The following is a 24,062-nucleotide window of genomic DNA, read 5'->3' as shown; positions in this document are numbered from 1 at the left end:
TTAAAGAATCTCCTGTAATGTGTGTTTAAACCCTATTATTTTACTTACTTACATTTGCATGAATCAAAATTCTCTTGACAGTACTCAAATAACAAGGCAAAGAAACAGACTGGCAGCTGAGGCTTCACCAACTATAATCTCAACTTCACATTTGTGTTACTTAGAAATCAATGTGAGATTCTTAGTAATGGACTAAGACAAGTAGATAAATGTGGACTCAAGATATGGTTACACTGATTAAATGGACTTTTCAGGCTTTATGTATTGGGCTTATACAAAGTTTACTTAAAAAAGATTCTAGCACTAAAAAATGTTTGGGAGATATGAGTCGGACACAACTGAGCGACTTCCCTTTCACTTTTCACTTTCATGCATTGGAGAAGGAAATGGCAACCCACTCCAGCGTTCTTGTCTGGAGAATCCCAGGGACAGGGGAGCCTGGTGGGCTTCCGTCTATGGGGTCGCACAGAGTCGGACACGACTGAAGCGACTTAGCAGCAGCAGCAGCAGCTCTGTAAGAGATGGTCTTTCCATTTAATTTGTTACTCCAGTGTTTAATGTAAATTACTTTAACAAACTGCCTAATACATTTCAATTCTTAAATTACTCAGCCTAATGGGAAAATGTCTACAAATTAGTGCTGTGGGTCTTCAAAAATGATACCTTGTAAAATATTGAAAAATTCCACTAAAATATTCATAATTGCCTTAGGCTTTTCTGATAGGTTACATTTAAAACAGTATTTCTAACTGTGAATTAGTCACATATCTATTGTTATGTTCTAAATCTCATAATATGCTTATCTTCCATGCAATACAAGTAAGTATCCTCACACTAAAAACTGTGTTGTGTGTTTGATAGTTCAGGAACATTTCAATGATTTTTTCCTTTATTTTGTGGTTTCATTATAAAACAACTTGCACACACCAAACTCAAACAATCTTTTTTATTTAAAAACCCACCTCAAAATTCAGTTCTCGGTTTAGTTTCTGTTTAAAAATAAGCAAACATTTAAAAGCATCAAATGTTATTCGTCTACAATTCATCTTGTTATGAACGATTTTTTAGTTCATGGAGGGGACATAAACCCATTACATAAGTCAGGCACAGGACAGTGGCCACGGGGCCAGAAATCAGGGCACATCTGTGTTCTCAGGCAACAGTTAGAGGTCTGAAGTGGGATGGGGGAACGTGACTCAGCTCTAGGCTCTCCAATCTCTATGCCCCCTCCAAAAACTGTTAGAAAGTCTCAAATCAGTACATAACAGATTGTATGTAACGTACTTAAAACCCAATCAAACCAACAACTATATCTGCTTTCTAAATTACATTGCAAAGCCAAGACAGATAAATTATAGCCTCACTATATATAATGTGTGATCTTGATATCCACGTCATAGGACCATGTTATAGGTGAGACAGAATTATATGATACCTCTGGTGGTTTCAGAAATCTAGTTGGAAGAAGTCCATGGCTATAAGATTTCACATTATAGCAAGGCTCCACTATTTCTTGAATTGGGGCAGTGAATATAAATCACAGTACAAAATCGTTAATTTTTTTTTTTACTGGAAAAGCAATAGGTGCTACATATGAGAATCACTTATATAACATCTATTAAAAAAAACAACGCAGATATAAAACATTAATTGCATAGGGATTTAAATAGGATAAGGCCAAGAAGAATATTAAGTAAAGTTTTTTTAAAAACCATAGAAAGGGCACTATGGTGTCAAAAGACAGAATTTCATTCTTAGAGCAATAAATCTGCATGACTGTCTAATTAAAAGTCACAGTATGTTGCTATAACTAACAGTGAATATCAACTGTGTCATTAATTCCAAACTGGAAACCAACAACGTTAGAGGATTAACTAGAACACAACTAAAGCTCGTTGTATAAACCTGATCAGTGTATTAGCACATCAGTGCCTGGTACGTACCTGATTAGCTGTATAATCTACACTTTGCAAATAACGTAAATTTTAATACATGGTAACAAGCGTGAGAGCACATCCTCACCGCATGCCATCAGTGATTTATACGCTTACTTGATAGTGTCATTATTCACTCTTTCCAAGGTGTAAGATCCCACCCGGCAGAATCTTCACTCAATGAACCCAAAACACTGTAATTAACAAACTATAACAAGGTTCCACCATTGAAAACTAAATGTCCACGAACCAGGGAACTAAGTCCTGATGCCAGTATGGACATGATGTTCAGCACTTTGAAAGGCAGTGAATGATGAGTCCAACTCCACTGTGTATTTTAAGCTAACGATCACCCCGTGAAGTTTCAGGTAGAATGGCAGACTGCGAACGTGCTTCTCATGCCATGTTGTTATCCTGCAGGTCAGACAGCGATTTCTCAATGGGAAAGTAGCTTAGTTACTCAGCATCGTTCTTGAGGAAAAAACAAGAATTCCCAACAGAATCGTGTTAAGGTCCATTTGGGAATACCCAAACCAACGCTTCAGATGAAAAAGTGCATAAATACAGTAATACTACAAGTGTGTTAACTACAGAACAAATGTTTCTCTGGGAACCAAACAATAGTATTTTCCCACATTATTTACATGTGATGAATTGTTCCGATACCACAAAGCACCATTTACAGTCTTGACAGCTTGATGAAGCCTGGAAGGTCCTCCGACTCTGACTCGACTTAGTTGAGGATCTACCTAGAGTAGAAGGGTCAAGTTATCTCGGGTCAAGCAGGATTTCTCTTTACAGTTCAGTCCTCTTTCGTTCAGACACATTAAAGCAGTCTTTTCATTTCACATTCTTGGCTGGTGTTTCGGACTCTGTGGATTGCCTTCCATCGGTCCAGGCTTCCCGGGTGCTTTTCAGAGCGAGGGTCTTCTGTTGGTCAACCACCACATAGTCCACTCTCTCGTCCGCTACACTGCTGCCTGAGCCGCTGCTCTTTTGCTAAAAAGCAAAGGAAAAAAATCCCATAAGTTCCCCCAGAAGGAGTGCTTCTGCATGAACTCCAGTCTTAAAACAGGAGCACATGCACGCTGTGAATAACTTCTGAAATTCTACTGGTTCACCAAAAAATAACATAAACGACTGCAATTTAATGATGCTGTCACTATCCTGACTGTACTCTGCTTTTCCACTAACTTTAGAATTCTTATATTTAAGAATTAGGGACTTCCCTTGTGATCCAGTGGCTAAGACTCTGTGCTCCTAATGCAAGAAAGTGTAAATAAATAAACAGTGTCTGTATAATAAGAATGTGTGTGTGTGTTAGTCGCTGTCTGACTCTCTGCGACCCCATGGACTGTAGCCCCCCAGGATCCCCTGTTCGTGGAATTCTCCAGGTAAGGATACTGGAGTGGGTTGCCATTTCCCCCTTCATGATATCATAAGAATACAACTAATAATAAGATCTAATTTGTGAGTATAACAACACCAACAAAAAACTTAAAACTTTTGGACAAAGTCAGTAAGGGAGTAATTTGGGTAAACTAACATTGGAAAGAGAGTGAAGACCATGATTAACTGTGGAACTTCAGAATTTTTTAAGCAAACATTTTAATGATAATCCCTAAGACAGTATAAAATATGTAACTTCCATGCCATTAGACATGAAAAAATAAATTAATCTGCATAACTGCTGTTTGTGATTTATAAAAAGGCATTAAGTAATAGACTTTTCTAAACTTAAACATATTAATAGAATTCCCTCAAATGAGACAGATCTTCAGGTTTCATACATGAGCTAAGTACATTTATAGAAAGAGGTTTCACTTACCTTACGTGGTGGTGTGGATTTCCCAGAATCTAAATCTAGATCTAGGTATTCCACTTGTTTGTCTCCTTTGGGCTTGATCATTGGGCTGTTTCCTCCATCAAGACTATTACTGCCAAAAAGATTCTGAAAGTACAATACAGTAAAGTGAACGGTCAAACATTCATGAGATATACTGCTCTTTACCTTGTATGCCATCTATATAAGCCTAAATATTAATTTTAGGAGAATATAAGCTTGAAGAAATGTCTCCACAGAAAATAGTATTTTAGGATAGGGAAAGATAAGTAATATTTTATTTTATTTATTTATTTTTTTGATAAGTAATATTTTAAAAATTGATTAAAACATAGCTTTGGGACTTCCCTGGTGGTCCGGTGGTTGGGAGTCTGCCTGCCAATGCAGGGGACATGGGTTTGATCCCTGGTCTGGGAGGATTCCACATGCCCTGGAGCAATTAAGCCCAGGCGTTGCAGCTACCGAGCCCGCATACCTCAGCTACTGAATGAAGCCCATGCTGCACAACAAGAGAAGCCAGCACAATGAGAAGCTCATGCACTGCAACTGGAGAGCCCACATGCAGAGTGAGGGCCCAGTGCAGCCAAAAATACACTGTAAAAACAACAACAACCAAAAAAAAAAAAAAAAAAAGCTTAGGTAAGCGAGCTAAAAATAGTTTGAAGAGTAAAACTTGGTTCCGACTAAGACTGGGACGTCAAGCTATAGTTAGTTGGAATAGTTCTACCTCAATGCTATCTGAACTCAATTACATTCTTTAACTATAGGATCCTTATAGTCCATGTTTTCTGATCAATTTTTTTTTGTTTGTTTTTAGGGATCGACCAAAATGGTGGAAAGGACCTGAGCTCACATCTTCTTAAATTAAACTTTTCTCTTAAAGTTCTACATTTAAAGGCTTTCATGCTAAAGTATGGTAACTAAAGGCTATGAATACTGACTCTATTGGCAAAGACTATTTTTCAACCGTCTGGAATTTTTGCCAGTTGTTTCTGTCTTCTCTTAGCCACATCTTTCTGTCCCTAACAGAGGCTGTACAATAGAAGGACTACTGTCTAAGAAAAGAAAAAGAAAAAAGGAAGGCAGAGGAAGCAGTGAAGAACCAGAACAAAAAAGCCTGAGGCAGAAAAGTGAAGAAAAGAAATAGGTTACTAGGAACATGACGATCAATGCTAAATAAAAAGGAAAGGATGATGTGAATTTATATCCCTGCATACACCCTCTACTCTGATTATGACAGTCTTCAAACGTGCTCCAATAAATGATTTGTTCCCAGGCCTTGCTGCTTTTAACCTTAACTAAGAAGGTTCCTGACTTCTCCTAGGTGATGCTATGTGCTTACTAGGGGCTTTCACCTTGTACCCTCTACTGCATAGATACTATTGTTCACACGTTAGCTCATACTTTTGAAGAAAACGATAACAATGTAATCGACTTGACAATTTTATACTTGTTTGAATGAACAACACAATTGGAAAGCTGCATAAATCTGCTTCTGTTGATTCTTTCATACTGCTACTCCATTTCTTTTGGGTTAAACAGAGTAAAACGTGATTTAGGGAAAGGATGATTGCTAGGAAAACACTGCATTTATTCACTCACATGTAAACGGAGCTGCTGACAGCCTGTGTGAAACATTTTTATGAATCAGGAAAAGGTGCTCCTTTCTGGGGCAACAAAGTTCTGCCCCAGGACCCACAGCCTAGGGCGCAGGCCATGGTCTGGGCTGCATGTACTCGAATGCAGTGTGTGTGTGCGGTTTGCCATATCTACTACATACTGCTCACGGCAGGTGTATGCAGTAGACAATCTGCATTACTGCATGTGATGGACCTAATTGCAGGAGGAGGTTTTTAAACCAAATCGATCAACTACTGCCAATAAAACATTAAAAAAGCACTGATAGTAACATGCAGGGCACAAAAAATACAAGCAAATATTACTGCTCAGTTAGTATAAATAGCTATTCTTCCCCCCAACCCTGCCTTTATCTGATTCATGAAAAACTGAAATTTTTTTCTCTAAATGACTCCATATCTCACGCTCATATAAAAAACCAAGCTGGACTGCGTGTGGGAGTATGTGAAATTTTGTATTCAAATGCAACGACAGAGCTCATACCTGGAATTTCCCTAACTGAAAACATACAGAATTATTCACAGCGTTGCAGGCTATGAACAGAACCCTTGAGTTCATGTGATGTACACATTTAATCTAAGTAAGTTGTCCCTAAAGTGAATTTCTCAGGATTGCTAGTTAAAATGTACTCTAATAATTAACAGAACTGGAATTTTTTTCATCCTTAAGTACTGTTAAAATCTATGTGCCGACAAAAAAGTCTGTTTGCTCTATAATCTCAGCTGGGAACAGCCTGTGCCTGCCTTCTAGTTTTTAACACAGTGTTTTCCCAAAAGAGTTTAGAAAAACCCTAAGATTCTAGGAGTTATTGTGAAGTGTTCTGTGAATTAAAAGAAAAAAAAAAATAGTTGGGACTTCCCTGGTGGTCCAGTGGTTAAGACTGCACTTCCACCGCAGGGAGCAAGCATTTGGTTCCTTAGTCAGGGAACTAAGATCCCGCATGCCCTGTGTTATGGCCAAAAACAAAAATAAAACATAGTAGTGCTTTGTTTTTCTAAAATTCTTGAAAAAAATATATACAAATATTAAACATATTTTTGTTACTGTTACACACAATATATATGTCTTTAGTAATGATGTACCATAACTTGAATTTCAGGGGCTTAATTCAGTGAATTTCATAACTTAATTTTCAACCCTTAATGAACATTAAGGGTTCATTTCATGAATGCTTGATTTTAGACCTTTGTGTAAATGAATACATAAAGCACCCTGAGCACCCTGATGTGAGTCTGGAGAAATGCGTTATAAAATGCTTCCAGTATAAAGCATTTTCTTGAATGGTTTCAAACATCAAGTACATATGAAAAGAAATACAACTGGAAAATTTTTTATCATTTTTATCTAACTTATATTTACTTTATAGATATAGTATTACACTCTGACCCTATATTGGTTTTAGACTTTATGATCTGCTTCTCAAAAGCATTTTTAAAACTCTCCTTAACTTCTTATTCAAATTCCTCACTCTCTAGTATGGAATTAATTAAAATATATTACAGAGCCAAAAAAAAAAAAAAAAGTTGTCCTTTTTCCTGAGTAAATAAAGAAAGGTGGATGGGTAACACGTATGAACTGGAAGAAAGGTTGAGTGCGAACGACTCAGAAGGGCTGCTGAGGAAGAGAGATGTTAGGAGAAGACGCTACTTACGGAGTCTTCACTGGATAGGTTGGGGTTCATGGGAACGTAATTCTCTTCACTGTCGTGCGAGTCGCTGCTTGAAGTTGTGCTGTGCACAGAATCCGGCCGGGGAGACAGGGGGAACCTGGAGGAGCTGACGGCAGAGACGGTCGTCACAAACACACAGCCTGACCCAGGTTTCTCAGCTCGCTTCCACAGCAAGAATAAGAGAGAGGGCCTACTCTTCCCGGAAGTATTGAAGCTTGTAACCATTTACTATACATATTTATTACAGTACACTTTATTGCAGATGTTCAAACACACATCTAGTATTTATAGCTATTTGTAAACAGATATTTAAAAAAAAACTTATACAGATATTTAAAAAAAAACTTTAAAAGGTTACTTTCCATTTATAGTTATTACAAAATATTGGCTATATTCTCCAAGTTATACAACACATTCTTGAGCCTATGTTACACCCAGTAGTTTGAACCTCCTACTTCCCTTTCCCTGTTGCTATCCCCTACCCTGTGTGGTAACCACTGGTTTATTCTCTACATCTGCAAGTCTGCTTCTATAAAGGGATGCTGTGCTGTGCTAGTCGCTTCAGCCATGTCCGACTCTTTGCGACCCTCTGGACTGTGGCTCCTCTGTCCATGGGATTCTCTAGGGCAAGAATACTGGAGTGGGTTGCCATGCCCTCCTCCAAGGGATCTTCCCAACTCAGGGACTGAACTCATATCTCCCCATAAAGGGATGTTTCTGGGCATTTAATAGCCTTGTGCAGAGCAAAAGAAAAAGAAACAAAACTATTGCTAGTGATAAGGGGGATAAATAGAAAGTCACAGCTTTAAAAAGGAAGATTTAAGAATGCCTATTTAAAAAAAAACTTGTTCATACATATAAAATATGAACACGTCAACACAGGTTTGTAACTGTGCACATTCTTTTTATTTCCACATATACATTTAAATGAATCTTTATTAAATAATCCTCACAAGAAACTACCATAGTTTCCAGATCAGTAGTTCTCAGAAATTTCTAGCCTCATGAACCTTTCACACTCTTAAAAAATTGAGAACCCCAAGGAACTTTTGTTTCTAGGGTGTTATCTATTGATATTCACCATGTTACAAGTAATAGAAAAAAATTAAACACAAGCATACACAAAGGCATACTCTATTTACCTGTCACAACGGTATCACCCAATATTAGCCACCTCTGGAAAACTTCAGTGTACACTCATGAGAGAAGGAGAGTGGAAAAGCAAATGACATCTTGGTATATTAATGAAAATAGTTTTGACTTCACAGAAACCCAAAAGTTGGGGGGGGGGTTCCCCAGACCATCCTTTGGGAACCACTGTTTTAGGTACTTTCCATTACAAAGAACAATTGAGCTATGAATTTTATACAAAGACTTACTCTCGAGCAAAACTCCTAGTGATGGGAGATCTAACCGGGGCTTGTAATTCTTCCCATTCTGGCAAAGGTTTTATTTCTAAAGGTGCTGGCTTGACTGAAACAAGAGAGAGAAAATGAGATTTTAGTACACAGAAATTTGGAAAACATGACCTTCTCTCTACACCTCTACTATAGCCAGAGTACACGTAGAGCTGGCTGGTTTTCACATGAAAAGAAGTTCACAGATGTTATGTGATTTCTCCAAGGTTACACAGCTAAAACATTAGTGACAAAAGCTAAATTAGATAATTTCCTGACTGTTTACTGAAAGTCTAAATAAAGCTCTATTATTACATGTTGCTTCTTAATTGAAGTAAATATTTTATGACTATAAACTTAATGAGAACAAGAAAGAGTAATGTGGCACAATTCCTTCATAGTTATTTGATTTATAATTTTCATTATTTCCTTATTTTTCCTACTAATGTTATATCGTCAAACACAGAGGTTTAATTTTCTATGTAAAAATGTTCTTCATTATCCACACTGAAGTATGACCTGTGCAACTTTACATACAAAATGATGTTTCGAAAGCAATAAACACAACACTTTGCTAAAACCAAAAACTGAAAAAGGAATCAATGATTAAAGTTTTGAAATTAATTTGAAATTAAGTCTGGAAGCAAATAAAACAAAGCAATAATTATATCTTTATACTCAAACTCAGATCTGAGAAAGCCCATAAAATTAAACAACTACCTCAAATTTTTAGCTTCCTTTAACCAACAATGTCCTCTATTAAGTAAAAATAAATGCTAATATTCTTATTAGCTTTATTTGTAAGAGGTCTTCACTAACTTACCCCATTATTGCAATCAATTACTGCAAGAATTAACTACTCTGCTAGTATATACCACAAAGCTCTTTGCCCTCAAAGTAAGACTCAGATTCCAGGAATTCAGAAAATGAGCAAAAGAACTATAACAATATTATCTGTTAATATTCATTATAATTTAGGAGACTATTTAAACATAATTAGGTAAACATTTTATAGTTAAGATTTCATTTTTTTCTCAGTATCCCTCCTCAAGCCTTTGTCCATATGTATGTACTTTGAAATACCAAGTTATAATTACCTTCAAACTATAAAATAGGTAGCCATTCTAAAGGATCATGTAGATTCAATGAGGCTTATGCCACAGTATTCTTGTCAACTCAAATACAAAAAAATTCAATGTGCTTTTCTGAAGGCTACACTGGTTTCAGTTCGAGTTAAAATAATTTTGTTCATCTATGCTCTTAAGATGGACATGTACAGAATATTGTGCTTACTGAAAGCATTTCTTTCACTCTGATGTTTCACTTTTTTAAAGCCCAAAGACAAATAGCAGTTTAGCTGTCAAATTCTAAGTAATGGCATAAAATAGTGAATCCATGGAAATGATTGTATATTGTCTCAGAACAGAATATATACATTATACATAAATACAGGAGGCGGTTGGAACTCACTAGCAGTTCACAAGCTTAAAGAAATCACTGTACTGATGTCTAAAAGGTTAAAAGAATTATGCGAAAGGACAAGACTGAACATCATACATGATCAAATATTTAACATGCTGCTGTTAATGGCATAACAAATAGACTCATTGTATATTATGGGAAGCATTCACTTTAGAAAGTATATGCTGGTAAGTTTTATTTCCAACAGTAATAGAATTTAAGACTCTTCTTTACTTTTAAAGGAAAAAAAAAAAATCACAGAATAAATAAATTCCCAACACCCCATCCAGCATGCGGTGCTAAAGTACATACCCTTTCTTCTTGTAGCAAAGTCACCTATGGTTTGTGAATCAGTTCGCTCTAAACCATGGGGTTTGGGTCTTAAAATTTTAGGACTTTGACCTAATTGGTAAAAAGAAGACTCTCTTAATATAATGTTATTTTTTTAATTGGAAAAAAAAAAAATGGATTCTGTAAAAAAGCAACAGAGCCCTGAGCAGAAACATTACATCTCAAAAGCATCAACAAAGTTTGTTTGTGCAGACTATTTCAGTCTTGCTACTGCATATCATTCATGCTTAAAACCACAGGAGCCAGAAAGTTGCATGCAACAATGTCATAAGCAAAAGGTTATAAAAGATGGTAGGGTTTTAGTGACATAACCACCTAGTTAGTTGTTATCTTTATTTGGAGGAATGGAGGGAAAATATGTGCCATGTTAGTTTTTCTTCTAACATGTCTTAGAAAACTGGATCGAAGAAAAAAATGATAAAACCGCACAGTGAGGCAGCAAGTACATCTTTTCTTTGAAGTCTGGTGTCTCATACGAAAGTACCAAGGCCTACTTTCTTAATTTGATGGAGGTGTTCTAAAAACCTTAAGCTGACTACTCCCCCATCTCCTGAAAGCACCCTTCTAGAGAAGCAACAGCTACAATGTCTGCAAATCCAAAGTCAAAACCAAGACCAGCCTTCCTTTCTCCTGGATACTCAGTGGCTCCCTGGGATGCCGTTTTGTAAGGATTAGATGCCTAGACTCCGGAACCGCTGATTACCTGATTTAATGTGAGAATTGTTTTTTTTGGTTTTTTAGTCAGGCAGCTTGCAGTTCCCCAACCAGGGACTGAATCTACGCCCTTGGTGGCAAGAACACACAGTCCTAACCACTGGATCACCAGCAAATTCCCAAGTTTTAATTTGAGAATTGGTGAGCATAAATTCAGTTGCTATCTCCCCGCCCCGCGCCCCCCCCCCGCCATTTAATTTCTGCCATGTACAAGTGCTGCTGAAAAGCCTTGTGAAAAGTACAGGCTTACCACCCAGCAAGTGGGCTCATACTTTTCCCACTGAAATTCAGCCTGGAGATGCTGGGGTAGCAATGTCATTTCAATCAGGAATTTAAACTACTTTATTCTCAATGACACCAAATTCTCTCTTTTTTTTTGGCATTTACAAAACTGAGTTGACATCTATTAGATGGCAAAATTAGTTTGCTGATTCAACACTGATAGCTAGTACCTCACTGACCGAAATCTACAAATTTTTGAAAATATGATTTTCTAGCTTATAAAACAGGAAAATTCCCTAATTCACAGGTACTCTCAAAGGTACTCTTTAGTTGTCTTCATAGAAGAATACTTTATTAGTGAATTTTTTTTTTACAGAGCATTTATAAAATTTACATGTATTTTCTACTCTATGCAACAATTCAGGTTGATTTTAGGACAAATGTCTAAAGGTGAGAATGTCCTGAATTGAACCTAGTCACTTAGGCATTTTGGTAGCTTCATTTCTTTGTATCTTTATTGCCCGGCTCAATCTGACATTCACATTCCAGACAGAAATGAAAGTGTTACTCTCTCAGTCATCTCCCACTCTTTGTGACCTCATGGACTCTAGCCTGCCAGGCTCCTCTGTCCATGGGATTTTCCAGGCAAGAATCCTGCAGTGGGTTGCCATTCCCTTCTCCAGGGGATCTTCCCAACTCAGGAATTAAACCCTCATCTCCTGCATTGGCAGGCAGACTGAAATGAAAATGAAAGGGATAGATACTCAAATGATGGCTCAATATGATTGGGTTCATTCAGGTTCTGAACCTTCTGACCAACCCAATACTTATGAGGAGAGAAAGGAGAAAAATCCAAAGTATATGTACTCTCCTCTACTGCCTGGAGGCAAACATTTATTTGAATGTTTCTCTGATTACTTAAGAAAAGTAAAAATAAAGAGTAAGAAATAAGAATACTAAAGTAAAGGCAAAAGAATGAACCAACTTTGAGGATACACTATTCTCAAATTCTGAGGGTTAATAATGACTCATCTGAGCCTCAGCCTTTAAATCCAAGGCAATCAGAAGTGGGCTTTAGCTAGATTAGTTTTGAACAAAGAAAAGTGAACTGACACATTTTGTTTAGCAAACAGTACTGACTACTGGTGAAATCCCCATTGCACTGTAACCCTTATAGATTAGAACAATCTCACCCAGGATTGTCAATCTCTGGATCGTGTGATCGGCCCCCTCATTGGTAACACAACTTGGTAAATCTTAACCTCTGATTCCGATCTACTCCAGGATCCTTATTTGCATATTGACAAAGCCGCCCCCCACATGGAGGTTCTGTAGGCTTTCACACTACATGTTCAAAAATGGAATTTAGCTTCTCCAACCCACCACACATCTGCTTTGCTTCCTCTCTCTTCACTTGCTGAGGCAGATCTCTTAGGAGTTACTATAGATTTCACTTTCTCTCTAATCTCCCTATATCAGTTTTAATTTCTATTTACAATGACGATAGTTTGTTTTCATGCAGCCAAGAAAATGACAAAATCTGAAGTCTGAAGCTCTTCCTTCCATTTTTAATGTGCACTTTATTTACTTACCTGGTTTGTTTTTCAGAAAATGATGAACTCACATCATATGGCTAAATGACCTCCATCTATACTTCAAGTGCCCTCCAAGCTTGTAAAAAAAATCACTCTAGGTCCCTGACTGGAGGCAGCAATGAGAACCACAAAAAGGACTTCTGTTAATGCCTTTCTGTCTGATCATCTCTAAAGTAAGGCTTCTAGAACCCTGGGTTTTGAAAACCTGGCAAAGCACTCTTCAAAGAAGATACTGAAGCAGCAGTATGATTGTATAACATTGTACATTAAAAAAAAATACCATTTTTCCCCTATCATAGCCTTAAATCTTAGAATGAACTTTCTAGAGGCTAATCTGAGTATGTTACTTGCCTCCCTAAAACCTTTCAGTTTCGTTCTCAGAATAAAGCCCGAACTCATTAGCATGGACTATTAGAGCCCCCAGGAGCCAGCACCTGCCAGGCCTTTGGCATTCCTTCCTGCATTCTTAACTTCCTCCCTCCCACCCAAGCCAGTCCTGTGTTCCCCCTGGTACGCTGCTGATTCTAACTAGAAGATCATCTATCATCATTTAATTGCCATTCATCCTTTCAGACTTTCCTCGGAGGAGGGAGCTAACAGTGCCTAGAGCTTACCTCAACCACAGTGCCTTTCTGTGCTAATTATGATAATGTGTTTACTCTTCTACCTCCTCCAGTAAACTGGGAGCTTCTAAATTACCCTTTCTTCCTTCCGCTTCAAGACCTCAGACCTATCTGAAGGTATATTCTATCACAGGGAGACCCTTCAATCTGTTTTGATGAACTGTTGATCTCTTAAAGCTTAATCTGATAGTGGTGTTTAATCTGATCAATGTTATAATTTTGTGTTTGTCTTGAAAGAGGAAAAAACAAAAAACAACTGAATGTTGTTTTACAAGTGGATCATTCCAAATATGGTCAAGGCAGTCAGTCATACGAGGTGTCAAGCTTCAAAGAAGCAAATGCAATACTTTTTGAAAAGTCCACACACGATTAAGTATTATTTTATTTTAAATTGCTTTTTATTAATTTTTTTTTTCATTGCACCGCAGGGTATGCAGGATATTAGTTCCCCAACCAGGGATCAAACCTGTGTCCCTTGCATTGGGAGCAAGGAGTCTTCACCACTGGACTCCCAGAGAAAACTCAAGTATTATTTTTACTTACCTAGATTCAACTCAAAGTGGAAAATTTATTTTCTCTATCATTATAGCTTTAACTTAGCCTGTTTACTCATCTGAAGTTTCAAAGATGATGCTACTATTTCCAGTAGGCATCTCAAAAACCAAGAAAGAAGAAAAATAATTCATAATATTATTAGTCTCTGTTAATTCCAAGAAGTAATCAAGGTAGCACACTGAAAAACTTTTACACTTGTTTGAATGGTCTTATTATACAAAGGGGACTATAATTGTGGTAATTATAATGGAGAGCATTAGTTGCTCAGATGTGTCCGACTCTTTTGGGACCCCATGAACTGTAGCCTGCCAGGCTCCTCTGGTCCATGGGATTTCCCAGGCAAGAATACTGGAGTGGGTTGCCATTTCCTCCTCCAGAGGATCTTCCCAGCCCAGAGATCGAACTTGGGTCTCCTGCACTGCAGATGGAGATGCATTTACCTGCTGAGGCATCATAATGGAAGGTCAGGAAAAGGAAAAAAAGCCCAAAGGCAGAGGCTGTGCTGTAAATATGCCCTCTATACTCATGTCCTTTAAACTGTAACCATCAATCCACAAATCTGACTTGAGGCAAACCTTAATACTTGCTTATATTTACTGGTGTCATTCATTTATCCATCTTTCAAATATGTATTATAGTACAAACACCATCTTTAAAAAAGCATGTTAATTTTTAAAAACATTCAAAAAACTTCTTTAGAAGCTCCCTTTAAAAAAATATTCTTATCTAAGATACCAGTGTGCCAAAAGGATCTACCTAGGGAAGCTGCTCAATACATCTTCTGGGTGCTTCCTACACCAAAGTGAAGATCCAGCCAGACATGAAGATACTTTAACCAAACTTATGTACAGAAACACCAGAAGTAACCTCACACCGCTTTTGTGAAAAACCAGTACAACTATTAGTGGTTGGAACTACTGTAGAAAGCCACAAATGGGCAAAGCCAAATGAAACAAAGTAAAAAGACAGCATATCTGAGGCTTGAACAGCTGCTATTAATATATCATGTTAGAATGAGACTGAATGAGCCTAGTGAAGTGCAGGGATGAAAGCTGGTAGGTTTATGTAAGGACTTATTTTAAGAGAAATCACAATATTTCACAGCAATTTCCCCAACTTTAAAAAATTGCTTTTCCATTGAAATATGAAAGTTCCAATTGAGGCAATCAAAACAGAATTTGTCCTGCATTTCCAATGACTCATCTGCTTTCCTAATATTTAATACAATACATGTAAATGATGATTTTCTCCTCTATTAATACATAAGGCATGGCTCAGAAAAACTATTCTTGTGACAGAAATAGTATGGGTGAACATATAGCTACTACAGTTGGGTGATGGATAAAGGATCCATGAAAATACATTAAATGTAAGTGTTTAAAACACGTATGTATTTCTGCAGCTTCAATTACTCAGAAGTATTTGAAAAACTCATCTGTTAACTACAGATGGGTTAATTACAGCAGCTGACATCTATAATTAGGGGTAGAAACAAGACTAGGATGTCACTCATCCACTGTAGACCCTTCCCAAAAACACAATCACATAAACGGGTTATATTGGGTGTTGAATTGGTTATATTGAGTTTTGAAACTAAGGAAGCCGTATTTTATAGAGCTAGGTTTGCTTATTATGAGGTTTAGTTAATAAGAGATACTAGAATAACAGATGGAGTCATATATCTGATGTCACAAAATCTGAAATGAAAACAGACTCATGAGATACTATGCACAGTGAGAAAAATTTCAGGACAGTTTTATAGGTTAAGTTTTTTGTTTTTAAATGTATGCCAATTAACTTTTTAAAAAGTATTTTAAAGTCTTTATTGAATTTGTTACACTATTGCTTCTGTTTTGATTCTTTTTTAGTCCTGAGGCATATGAAATCTTAGTTTCCCAACCAGGGATTGAACCCACACTCCTGAGTTGGAAAGTGAGGTCTTAGCCACTGGACCACCAAGGAAATCTCTACAGTTTAAGATTTTAAGGATAAACTTTTCTCTAAGATCTGAATATTAAAACGTTTTTCTCAAATAGTTATAACTTTCTAAAAAGTGAGTTGATAACGTGTGCCCTGCAGGATTAAATACTTTCCCATGCTTCCTCTCATATCATATTAATTTTCAAAAGTAGAACAGTGCTAAAGAACAGCAAAACACATTTTTTTTTTTCTATTTGCATGCAGTATTTCCAGGTGGTACTAGTGGTAAAGAACCCTCCTGCCAATGCAGGACAGTTTTCCTGGATGGGGAGATCCCCTGGAGGAGGGCATGGCAATCCACTCCAATATACTTGCCTGGAGAATCCCATGGACAGAGGAGCCTGGCGGACTACAGTCCATGGGGTCTCAGAGTCAGAGATGACCAAAGCAACTCAGCACAGCATGTGCACATTTACTAATTATCATGGAAACTTTTTGAGGTAAGCAAGGTAGATTTGTTATCCCAATTTTACAGATGAGGAAACCAAGTCCCTGAGGGCCACAAGGGACAAGGGACTTGACCAAGGCTCACAGCTGGGGACTGATGGAACTGGTACCCAGAAAACACTTCTTATTTTCTTTAAATTACTATGACTTTAGTAACCTCTTTACTGTTTTGCTAAACCTGTTCTCCTTTTTTTCTTATTTTCTTTGCCAAAAACTATGTGGACATTTTATTCTGGGTGCTTTTTTAGTTCATTTCGTATCTAAGCAATGATGCCAAATCAGTCATCTGACCCATGAGCTCAGGACTGTCTTTTAATAATTCAGCTTATTTGTTTTTCCCTGCTGTGCCATGTAACTTGTGGGCTCTTAGTTCCCCTACCAGAGACTGAACTCAGGCCTTCAACAGTGAAAGCACAGTATCCTAACCACAGGGCCACAAGGGAAGTCCCTCAGCTCATTTTTTAAAGACGAAACAGAATCTTTAAAAGTAACTAAGGAATCTGCTTTGTTCTGTTCTATAGTAGAGTCGCCATAGGTTGGGTCAGAGGACTAGGATAACCTCTCATGTACTAGAACATATAGTACTTCCACTACATACATAGGGAGGTATAATTATGCATACATGCAATACATATGATGTACAGTACACATGCCATATCATTATGCTCTGTACATAAAGTAATATACACGATAATGCATTCAGGGTCCATGAACTCTGTCAGACCTAGATGATACTAAAAGCGTATGTGTTTACATATGTTTCACTATGATCCTGCAACTTTTCCATATCAATAGGAATCTTTTCTGATTCTGTGTTGTGCTTACCACATGGAACCATGAACCATGAAATACACTGGGAATTTTCAAGCTGTGCTCTCCTGAGCCAGAAGGGAGCAAAGCCCGAAGGACTAATGGCTCTGTCCCTCACCCAAACCACTCCACCTCCATAGTTATGTAGGGACCTCAGCATATAAAACCGTTCCATCTGGTGTCAAAAGCTAGCGATCTGCTGCTCATGTGCGATAATTTAGAGGAAAACAAGAAAAGAATCGGTTGAGTGTTAAAATGAAGATCTCTTTCACAGAGTTCAATAACACTTCCATCTTAATCCTTCCACTATCTGCAGGCGCAATTATAAATCTATCCATGCCCAAACATATGTTTGTTTGTTGTAGGCAAAGAATAAAATGACTAGTGATGTCTAAATAGATTTTAAAGCAAATGAAGACCAAGAGAAACAAGAAGAGAAGTTATCACATAAAAAGCCTGGGACACTCACGCCCTTTCTAAATCAGCCAGCCCCGATCGTGGCCCTGCTGCCAGGGCCGTGTGGATGGCCAGGGGTGTGGCACATGACCGACGGACTGACCAGCTGTCTGACCGAAGATGGGCACTTGACCCAAAGGCGGCCCGCACGTGGGCTGGCCTCCAAATCCATAGTGTGGACAGACAAATGAGACCCATCCGACGGCGGCTGAGCGAGCTGGTAAGTCAATAATGAACAAGGCAATTTGCAGGGGACGTGGAAGCTGTGAGGGCCCATAAAAAGCAGCCACGGGGCAGCAACAAAGAAAACAGGAAAGAAGGGAAGAATGTGAGGGAGAAGCAAGGAGGATCAAAGACCTTCCAGAGGACAGAAATGCAGGGAAGGCAGGACAAAGCGACAGCCGCTGAGCACTGTCTCAGCTGCCACTCACCTTCTCTGTTCATTTACTTAACAGCAGAACAAAATAAAGCTCATTCTCTTGAAGATATATCGTACTCTCAGTCTCTATTTCCTACACGGGGAACTTAACTAGAATAACTATTAAAGATCCAAGGCCAGGTTAATGAGAAGTTTACACAAACATTAACATGCTTTTAAAAAATCTACATACAGCACATGAGACTTTTCAAATGTGCTGGATGCCCCAGAGATGGTGCCCCGCATCCCACCGCCAACATACTAACTTTTTTGGTTGCCAAGATTAAATCACACCAGCAGCATGCTGGTTTTAACCACCTGAATCCAAAATTTAAAAACGTGGGTATATATGACCATTTTGGCTGCAAAGTTTCTTTTACATTGAGTTCTTGACAAACCATGCCACCTTAGAATTTAATGTTACTTAAGAAGCCCAGGACAAAAGAATAGACCAGAAGCATTTGCTTATACCCCAGCCAAGGCAGAATCATTTTTCAGAAGTTGTTATATGAACAGAATACAAAGAGTATACAAGCAACCTTGCTGTTCTTAAAGAATGACATCAAGTGCACTAATAATCTCGAGTCTGCTTTGATATCAAATACTCTGGAGAAGAGGTTACCAAAGGGAAGAAAAGACCATATCTAGCTTGTAAAAGTGTGTGGTATGGTCTGCAATATTCTGTTGTTTCAAATAATTAAATTAGCTAGTACAGCTTAGAAATCAAAAGATAATACAAGTACAACCCCCAACTTTGGACTTCTTTTGATAATCAGAATATTTTCCTCTAGGAGCTATGTTAATTTCACAAGTTCACAAAGGGCTGCCGCCATGCAATGGTTAATTACTCCATTTGGATGGAGCAAGGGCATTTCAGTTTTTCCTAACTATCTGACGCTGCTTGCCAATCCTGGTGAATGTTTTAGTTTGTAACCTCTGCTCTAGAGATAGGAGACTTAAAATCATACAGCATCAACATAGGAGATAACAATTATTAATCTCTAAAAAGGAATACCACTAAAACAAGTGGATGACTAAGGTAATGTGAAATACTTCAGAATTACTAGTCCTGATTCCGTTTTGGATTTAATGATAGTTAAATGCGGATCTAAACTGGCGACCCCTGCTCCTTTTGCCATGCCATGCTCTCCTTACCTTTTCTGTCTGGTTTGAGGTTCCGATCCACAGGGGGTGGTTCACAGTCTGCAACAGGAACTGGCCTTCTGGGAGGGGTCTTGGGGCTGGACCTGAAGCCCATATGAGCGGGAGGAGGCACTTGCATTCCAAATGAAGAAAAGTCAAATGTCCCTGGAGTCATTGGAACATAATTTGCTTCCTGAATTGGTTCTGTGAAACTGCTGGAATGTTGTCGTGGTGGAGAGTTGGGATTCATGGGCACGTAATTTTCATCCAGTTCTTCACTTGATACACTTCCCGCTGTCAATATGTTTTTGATTTTCTAAAACACACATGCGTTTCTTTTAATAAGCAAGAACTGTTGTCAAACGGGAAAACATATTTGTAAGTCACGCCTATTCATGTGGATCTGAAGGGACTTTTATTTCAGGATCTCATTTAGTCTCAGGGCCCTACGTGTAAAGGTTTGGACAATGAAATACAATTGATGATGCCAAGGTCAATTATACTTACAAAATGGTTGTGGAAGCCTTCGAGTGAACTAGATCTATCACTTGGAAATGTTCGTGGAGTATCATAGCAGTCTTGAGAACTAGCATCTGAAACAGAGAACAAACTATCAATTTTCTCCCCATCTCTGCCAGTTCTCAGGGTAAGCAGGCATGACCATCTCTCTCTCTTTTCATGTATTCATGCTTCACACACATAAATTCTAAAGAGGATGCTCACAAAGAAAAATATCTTGAATTGAAACATTAAATAACTAGAAAATGCAGACACTTATAGGCTAACCAGTACTGGTATTTGATTATGACACTGAGACAGGTTATCTAAAGATGGAAAAAGAAATACTTCTACTTCCTCATCTTTTGCACCCTTGGGTCCAACTGACATCTCACTAACTTATAACTACCTCAAGATACATTACAGCCACTTCGAGGACTAAGTTAGAAATTGGTACTGAATGGCTAGACAAGTATTGGTACAAGCACCGTTCACAACACATCAGATCTTCATCTTCTTTAAAACAACTGGATAACTCTTATCATGAAATCCAAAAGTGTCAGCACATAGTTTTTAGGGTCTGTGCCTTTTAAACTTTTTTTTTTTTAATTTTCAGGTCTCTAAGAACCTCAGAATCTAACCAAGATTCAACAGTACAGAAATTGGTAAAATGACTAGGGGTAAGGGGAGAGAAGATTAACAGCTTTAAAAATAAATAAAACCAAATAAACAAAAAGCAGAATGACTTGATTGGAACTGAGTACCAACTGGCAGACACAGTGTAAAAACTGTTATCTGGGAAGGAAACGAACAGAGCCCTGAGTACCACCTGGTAGACACAGTGTAAAAACTGTTGATCAGGGAAGGAAGGAAACAAAGCCAAACAGATGTAACACAGCAGTGGCCGTACCAGGACACAAATACAGGAAAGGGCATGACCCGGCAAGGCTTTGTGGCTGGTCCATTTCCTGTTCCTCTGCCCCACGGGTCTGCTCACCCAGGATACAGAGAAAGGGAGAAAGAGGGCTGCAGGCTTCCTGAAGCCTAAAATATTACCAAGGCCATACTTCTTCAGGGATGTAAAACTCCTCCTCTTCTTCCCTTACAGCAAAACACGCATAGAGGCACATGCCGAACACACAAACATACTTCCCAGGATTCACTGAGACTCTGACACCTTTGGTATCTCAGTGGATACCTGCAGCGCTGAAGGAAAAAGGGACTGTCTTTTAACATCACACTTTGCTTCCAAGAACAAAAAGAAGTTTTGGGGACTTCTCTGGTGGTCCAGTGATTAAGGCTCCCGGCTTCCAGTGCCTGGGTCACAGGTTCGACCCCTGGTGGGGGAACTAAGATCCCACCTGCCACAAAGTGCAGCAAAAAAATTAAAAAATAAATAAGTAAAACAAACAAAACATCTTGGGGGAAAAAACACAAAACAAACTGCAGGAGAAAATGTTAAAAAAAAAAGAGAGAGAGAGAGATTTTCTACCATTAACCTCTAACCCGGCAGAAGCCCATGGGTGCTGACCTTTTCGCAATTTGTTCAGGTCCACAGTGGAAATGGTATTGCTACGTGAGGGCGGCAGCCCAGCTGTTGGGATACAGTAACTGCTGTCAGTGTCCGAGGCCGTGCGTGTGATGCTACACGTGTCCACAGGAGATCGGTCATGAGCCGGATGCGGTTTCGGTGGCCGAGGTGGAGGAATATCTGGAATAGTGTCTAGCTTTGACGTCTGCCCCAAGGTGCCTTCTGGAAATGTTCGTGGAATCTGGTAAGTATTACCAGGTGTTGGAGGAATGTCATAACTAATAGATACATGCCTCATTTGAGGCTCCACGCTCGAGGTCCCAGACGGGGTGTTAAAAACATACAGTTCTCCGTCTGCTTCGGTACTCGATGGAGACACCTTTGGTAAAACGTCGTGGGAGTAACTGCGGGGCAGGTTGTAAAGGCTGGAGTCTACGGAGAGGGATGCAGCGCGAGACGGTGGCGAGTCGTACATCATGTGCTGCTGGAAAAAGCCGTTCACTCCATGTTTGCTCTGGGAGGAAGCGGGGTTTTTATGAGAAGGGACGTTATCATTGCAGTCGGTTTCCGAAGAGGTGGATTTTGCAGAATCAGCGTGCGTTCTAAATAAAAATGGTTAATGACAGAAGAGAAAACACGGTGAAGACCTAGGACTACATTTTAGTAAATATACTTCTAGCTTAGCAATCAAAATCCATGGCTTTTTCTCATTCGATTTTTTGGTGTGTGTGATCCATCCGATTGGAAGCACGAATGTTCCTAAGTTTTTTACGATTATGCACCAGATAACAATACCGCCACCGCAAAACCAAAAGCATTCTCCCTAATTCCTGTTCTGTACCTGCCCACACCCTCAACTCCACCTATGAATTCCACACATAAAACCACAATTCCTGAAGCACTGTAATTAGAAAGGTACAAAATTCAGAGGAAGGTAAATGATTAAGGCACAGGACACTGGGAAAAGCATTTCCTCTGAAGAGCATGCAAAAACTTCATACCAATAGTTTATCAAGGTGATCCTTAGCTCTTTAGCTCACCTGTGGCACTCTGTTATCAAACCTAACGATGACCTGGTATTGAATGAATTCAGTGTGATCTACAAGGTGTCAACGCAATAGGTTCTGCGTATCTTCCTTTCTACTAATTTTCTTTAACAGATATTTAGCCAATGTCATAGGATCAAAGGATCAAAATACAAGCCATGGGGTTAGTCAACTCCAAACAATAATTCACCTTAAGAAATTTCACTAGAGTGTCTTTTATACTTTGGGTGCATTTTCAGTCTCTGTATTTTGTGGTATCACAAAATTTGGGAGTAAGTAAAAATGCTACCAATACCAGGGTATTTGTCTTTCCTTAATGCTAAACTAGATACCTTAACTACCTATGTGTGTTGTTCAAAGTCCTGGAGGAACTTAAACTCAGTATTTAAAAAATAGTAACTTGTGATAGTTCTTTTCAAGGGCATATCTTCCTGACATCTTGGTAACATCTGGCATGGGGTATTGCATTTATTCACTGAAACTCTCCCCTCCCGCCCAGTATCACAGGAACTTGACTGCAATATCCTGACTTTCCTTCTTCCTCACTGATTATGCCCTTGTTTCACTGATCAACCCTTTCTTCCTATATGTCCACCTGGAAGTGGCTATCAGGAAATAGTCCTCTAAGTCTTTACCGCACACACCATTAAGAAATCCTCCTTTCCTGTAACTTCATCTCTACTGAATGCTGACGACTCCCATCTTCTCACCAAACTCTGAGTCCCATATCTGCAAATGGTTCAAATTTATTTCCACTTGCTTATCCCAGAGTTCCCTTGCTCATGTGTACATCAAACTCAACTTACTTCTCAAATTGGTGGCCCCTTCTGACTTGCCTTGACAAGAAATGTCTTTATCTGGATTGTCTAAATTTGGAACCCCATCAGCTTTGATTCATTCTCTCTGATCACCACCATCGCTTGGGCACAAAGTCCTTCTTTCTACCCAAGTTATCTATTCCCCTTCTCTGTTCCCACTGTCACCACCCAAGTTCACGTCTGGGTCTCTGCTGAAATCTCCAACACTGGACCTTCCTCAGTAAACGTCTTTCCTCTAGTTTCTCCCTCTTCCAATATATCCATGGTACCACCCACAGGACCAAGACTGTTGGAAGGTCAATATTTTCAAAACCTGGTTTTCATGTCACTCATCTAATTCAGAGAAAATCCTGTTAAGAGTTCCTACAGTCTACGGGAACTACAAAAAGCCTACAAACTACTCTACTTGGCACTGAGGCTACTATTAATAGCCTGGTTCCACCTTGCAGGTCCAATCTTACGACCTACTGGTTCCTCAGTGGACCCCTTCACTCCAAGCAGGCTCTCTTCCTTACTGTCTTCCTCTGCTGGCTCTCATCTTCACTTTCCCTTGCCCTTAGGCTATTTTTACATACATTTTTCATGACTGTCTCCTGCCACCAACTACGTATGGTTCAAAGCCTACTCCTCTTACGAAGCGTCTCGTCCTCCATCTTGAAAACATACGCACTGTCCTTTCTAGGAATTTCTAACCCATATTCTAAAATATGCATTTCATTTAATTCAAACGTGAAGAGGAAGCTAGAGGTGCAATGAGTACTAGATTCCCTGTCCTTGACTGGTTTCGAGTTTAACAGAGAATAAATGCAGCTAGCAAGTTACTTCCGATTCTGGGAGACATGGAGGCACACCTGGGATGCTGTGAAAACCCAGAGACATTTAATCCTGCCTGGATGTCTGGGGGAAGGTCTCC

The 24,062-nt window shown here is 38.8% G+C and overlaps 1 protein-coding gene across 7 annotated transcripts in view; it reads right to left on the bottom strand.

Annotated features, from left to right (window-relative positions):
* Positions 1–932: 932 nt before the first annotated feature.
* GAB1 (GRB2 associated binding protein 1) overlaps positions 933–24,062 on the bottom strand; it is a 127,347-nt gene continuing 104,217 nt past the window's right edge. For 5 of the 7 annotated variants that reach the window (XM_006053802.4, XM_006053801.4, XM_006053803.4 and 2 more), the window contains 8 exons: positions 21,286–21,887; positions 19,764–19,849; positions 19,269–19,572; positions 10,255–10,344; positions 8,464–8,557; positions 7,067–7,190; positions 3,763–3,885; positions 933–2,933 (listed from right to left, as the gene is read on the bottom strand). In XM_006053802.4, the coding sequence (XP_006053864.1) occupies positions 2,775–2,933; positions 3,763–3,885; positions 7,067–7,190; positions 8,464–8,557; positions 10,255–10,344; positions 19,269–19,572; positions 19,764–19,849; positions 21,286–21,887 (1,582 nt within the window). In that variant the 3' untranslated portion in view covers positions 933–2,774. The remainder of the gene's footprint in view (positions 2,934–3,762; positions 3,886–7,066; positions 7,191–8,463; positions 8,558–10,254; positions 10,345–19,268; positions 19,573–19,763; positions 19,850–21,285; positions 21,888–24,062) is intronic. The other 2 variants (XM_006053804.4, XM_006053805.4) reach the window with 1 other exon arrangement.

This window comes from Bubalus bubalis, chromosome 17 (assembly GCF_019923935.1).
Source record: "Bubalus bubalis isolate 160015118507 breed Murrah chromosome 17, NDDB_SH_1, whole genome shotgun sequence".
Lineage (NCBI taxonomy): Eukaryota > Metazoa > Chordata > Mammalia > Artiodactyla > Bovidae > Bubalus > Bubalus bubalis.
The sequence above is the reverse complement of the archived record's forward strand: the minus strand, read 5'-3'. Positions and strand labels throughout refer to the sequence as shown.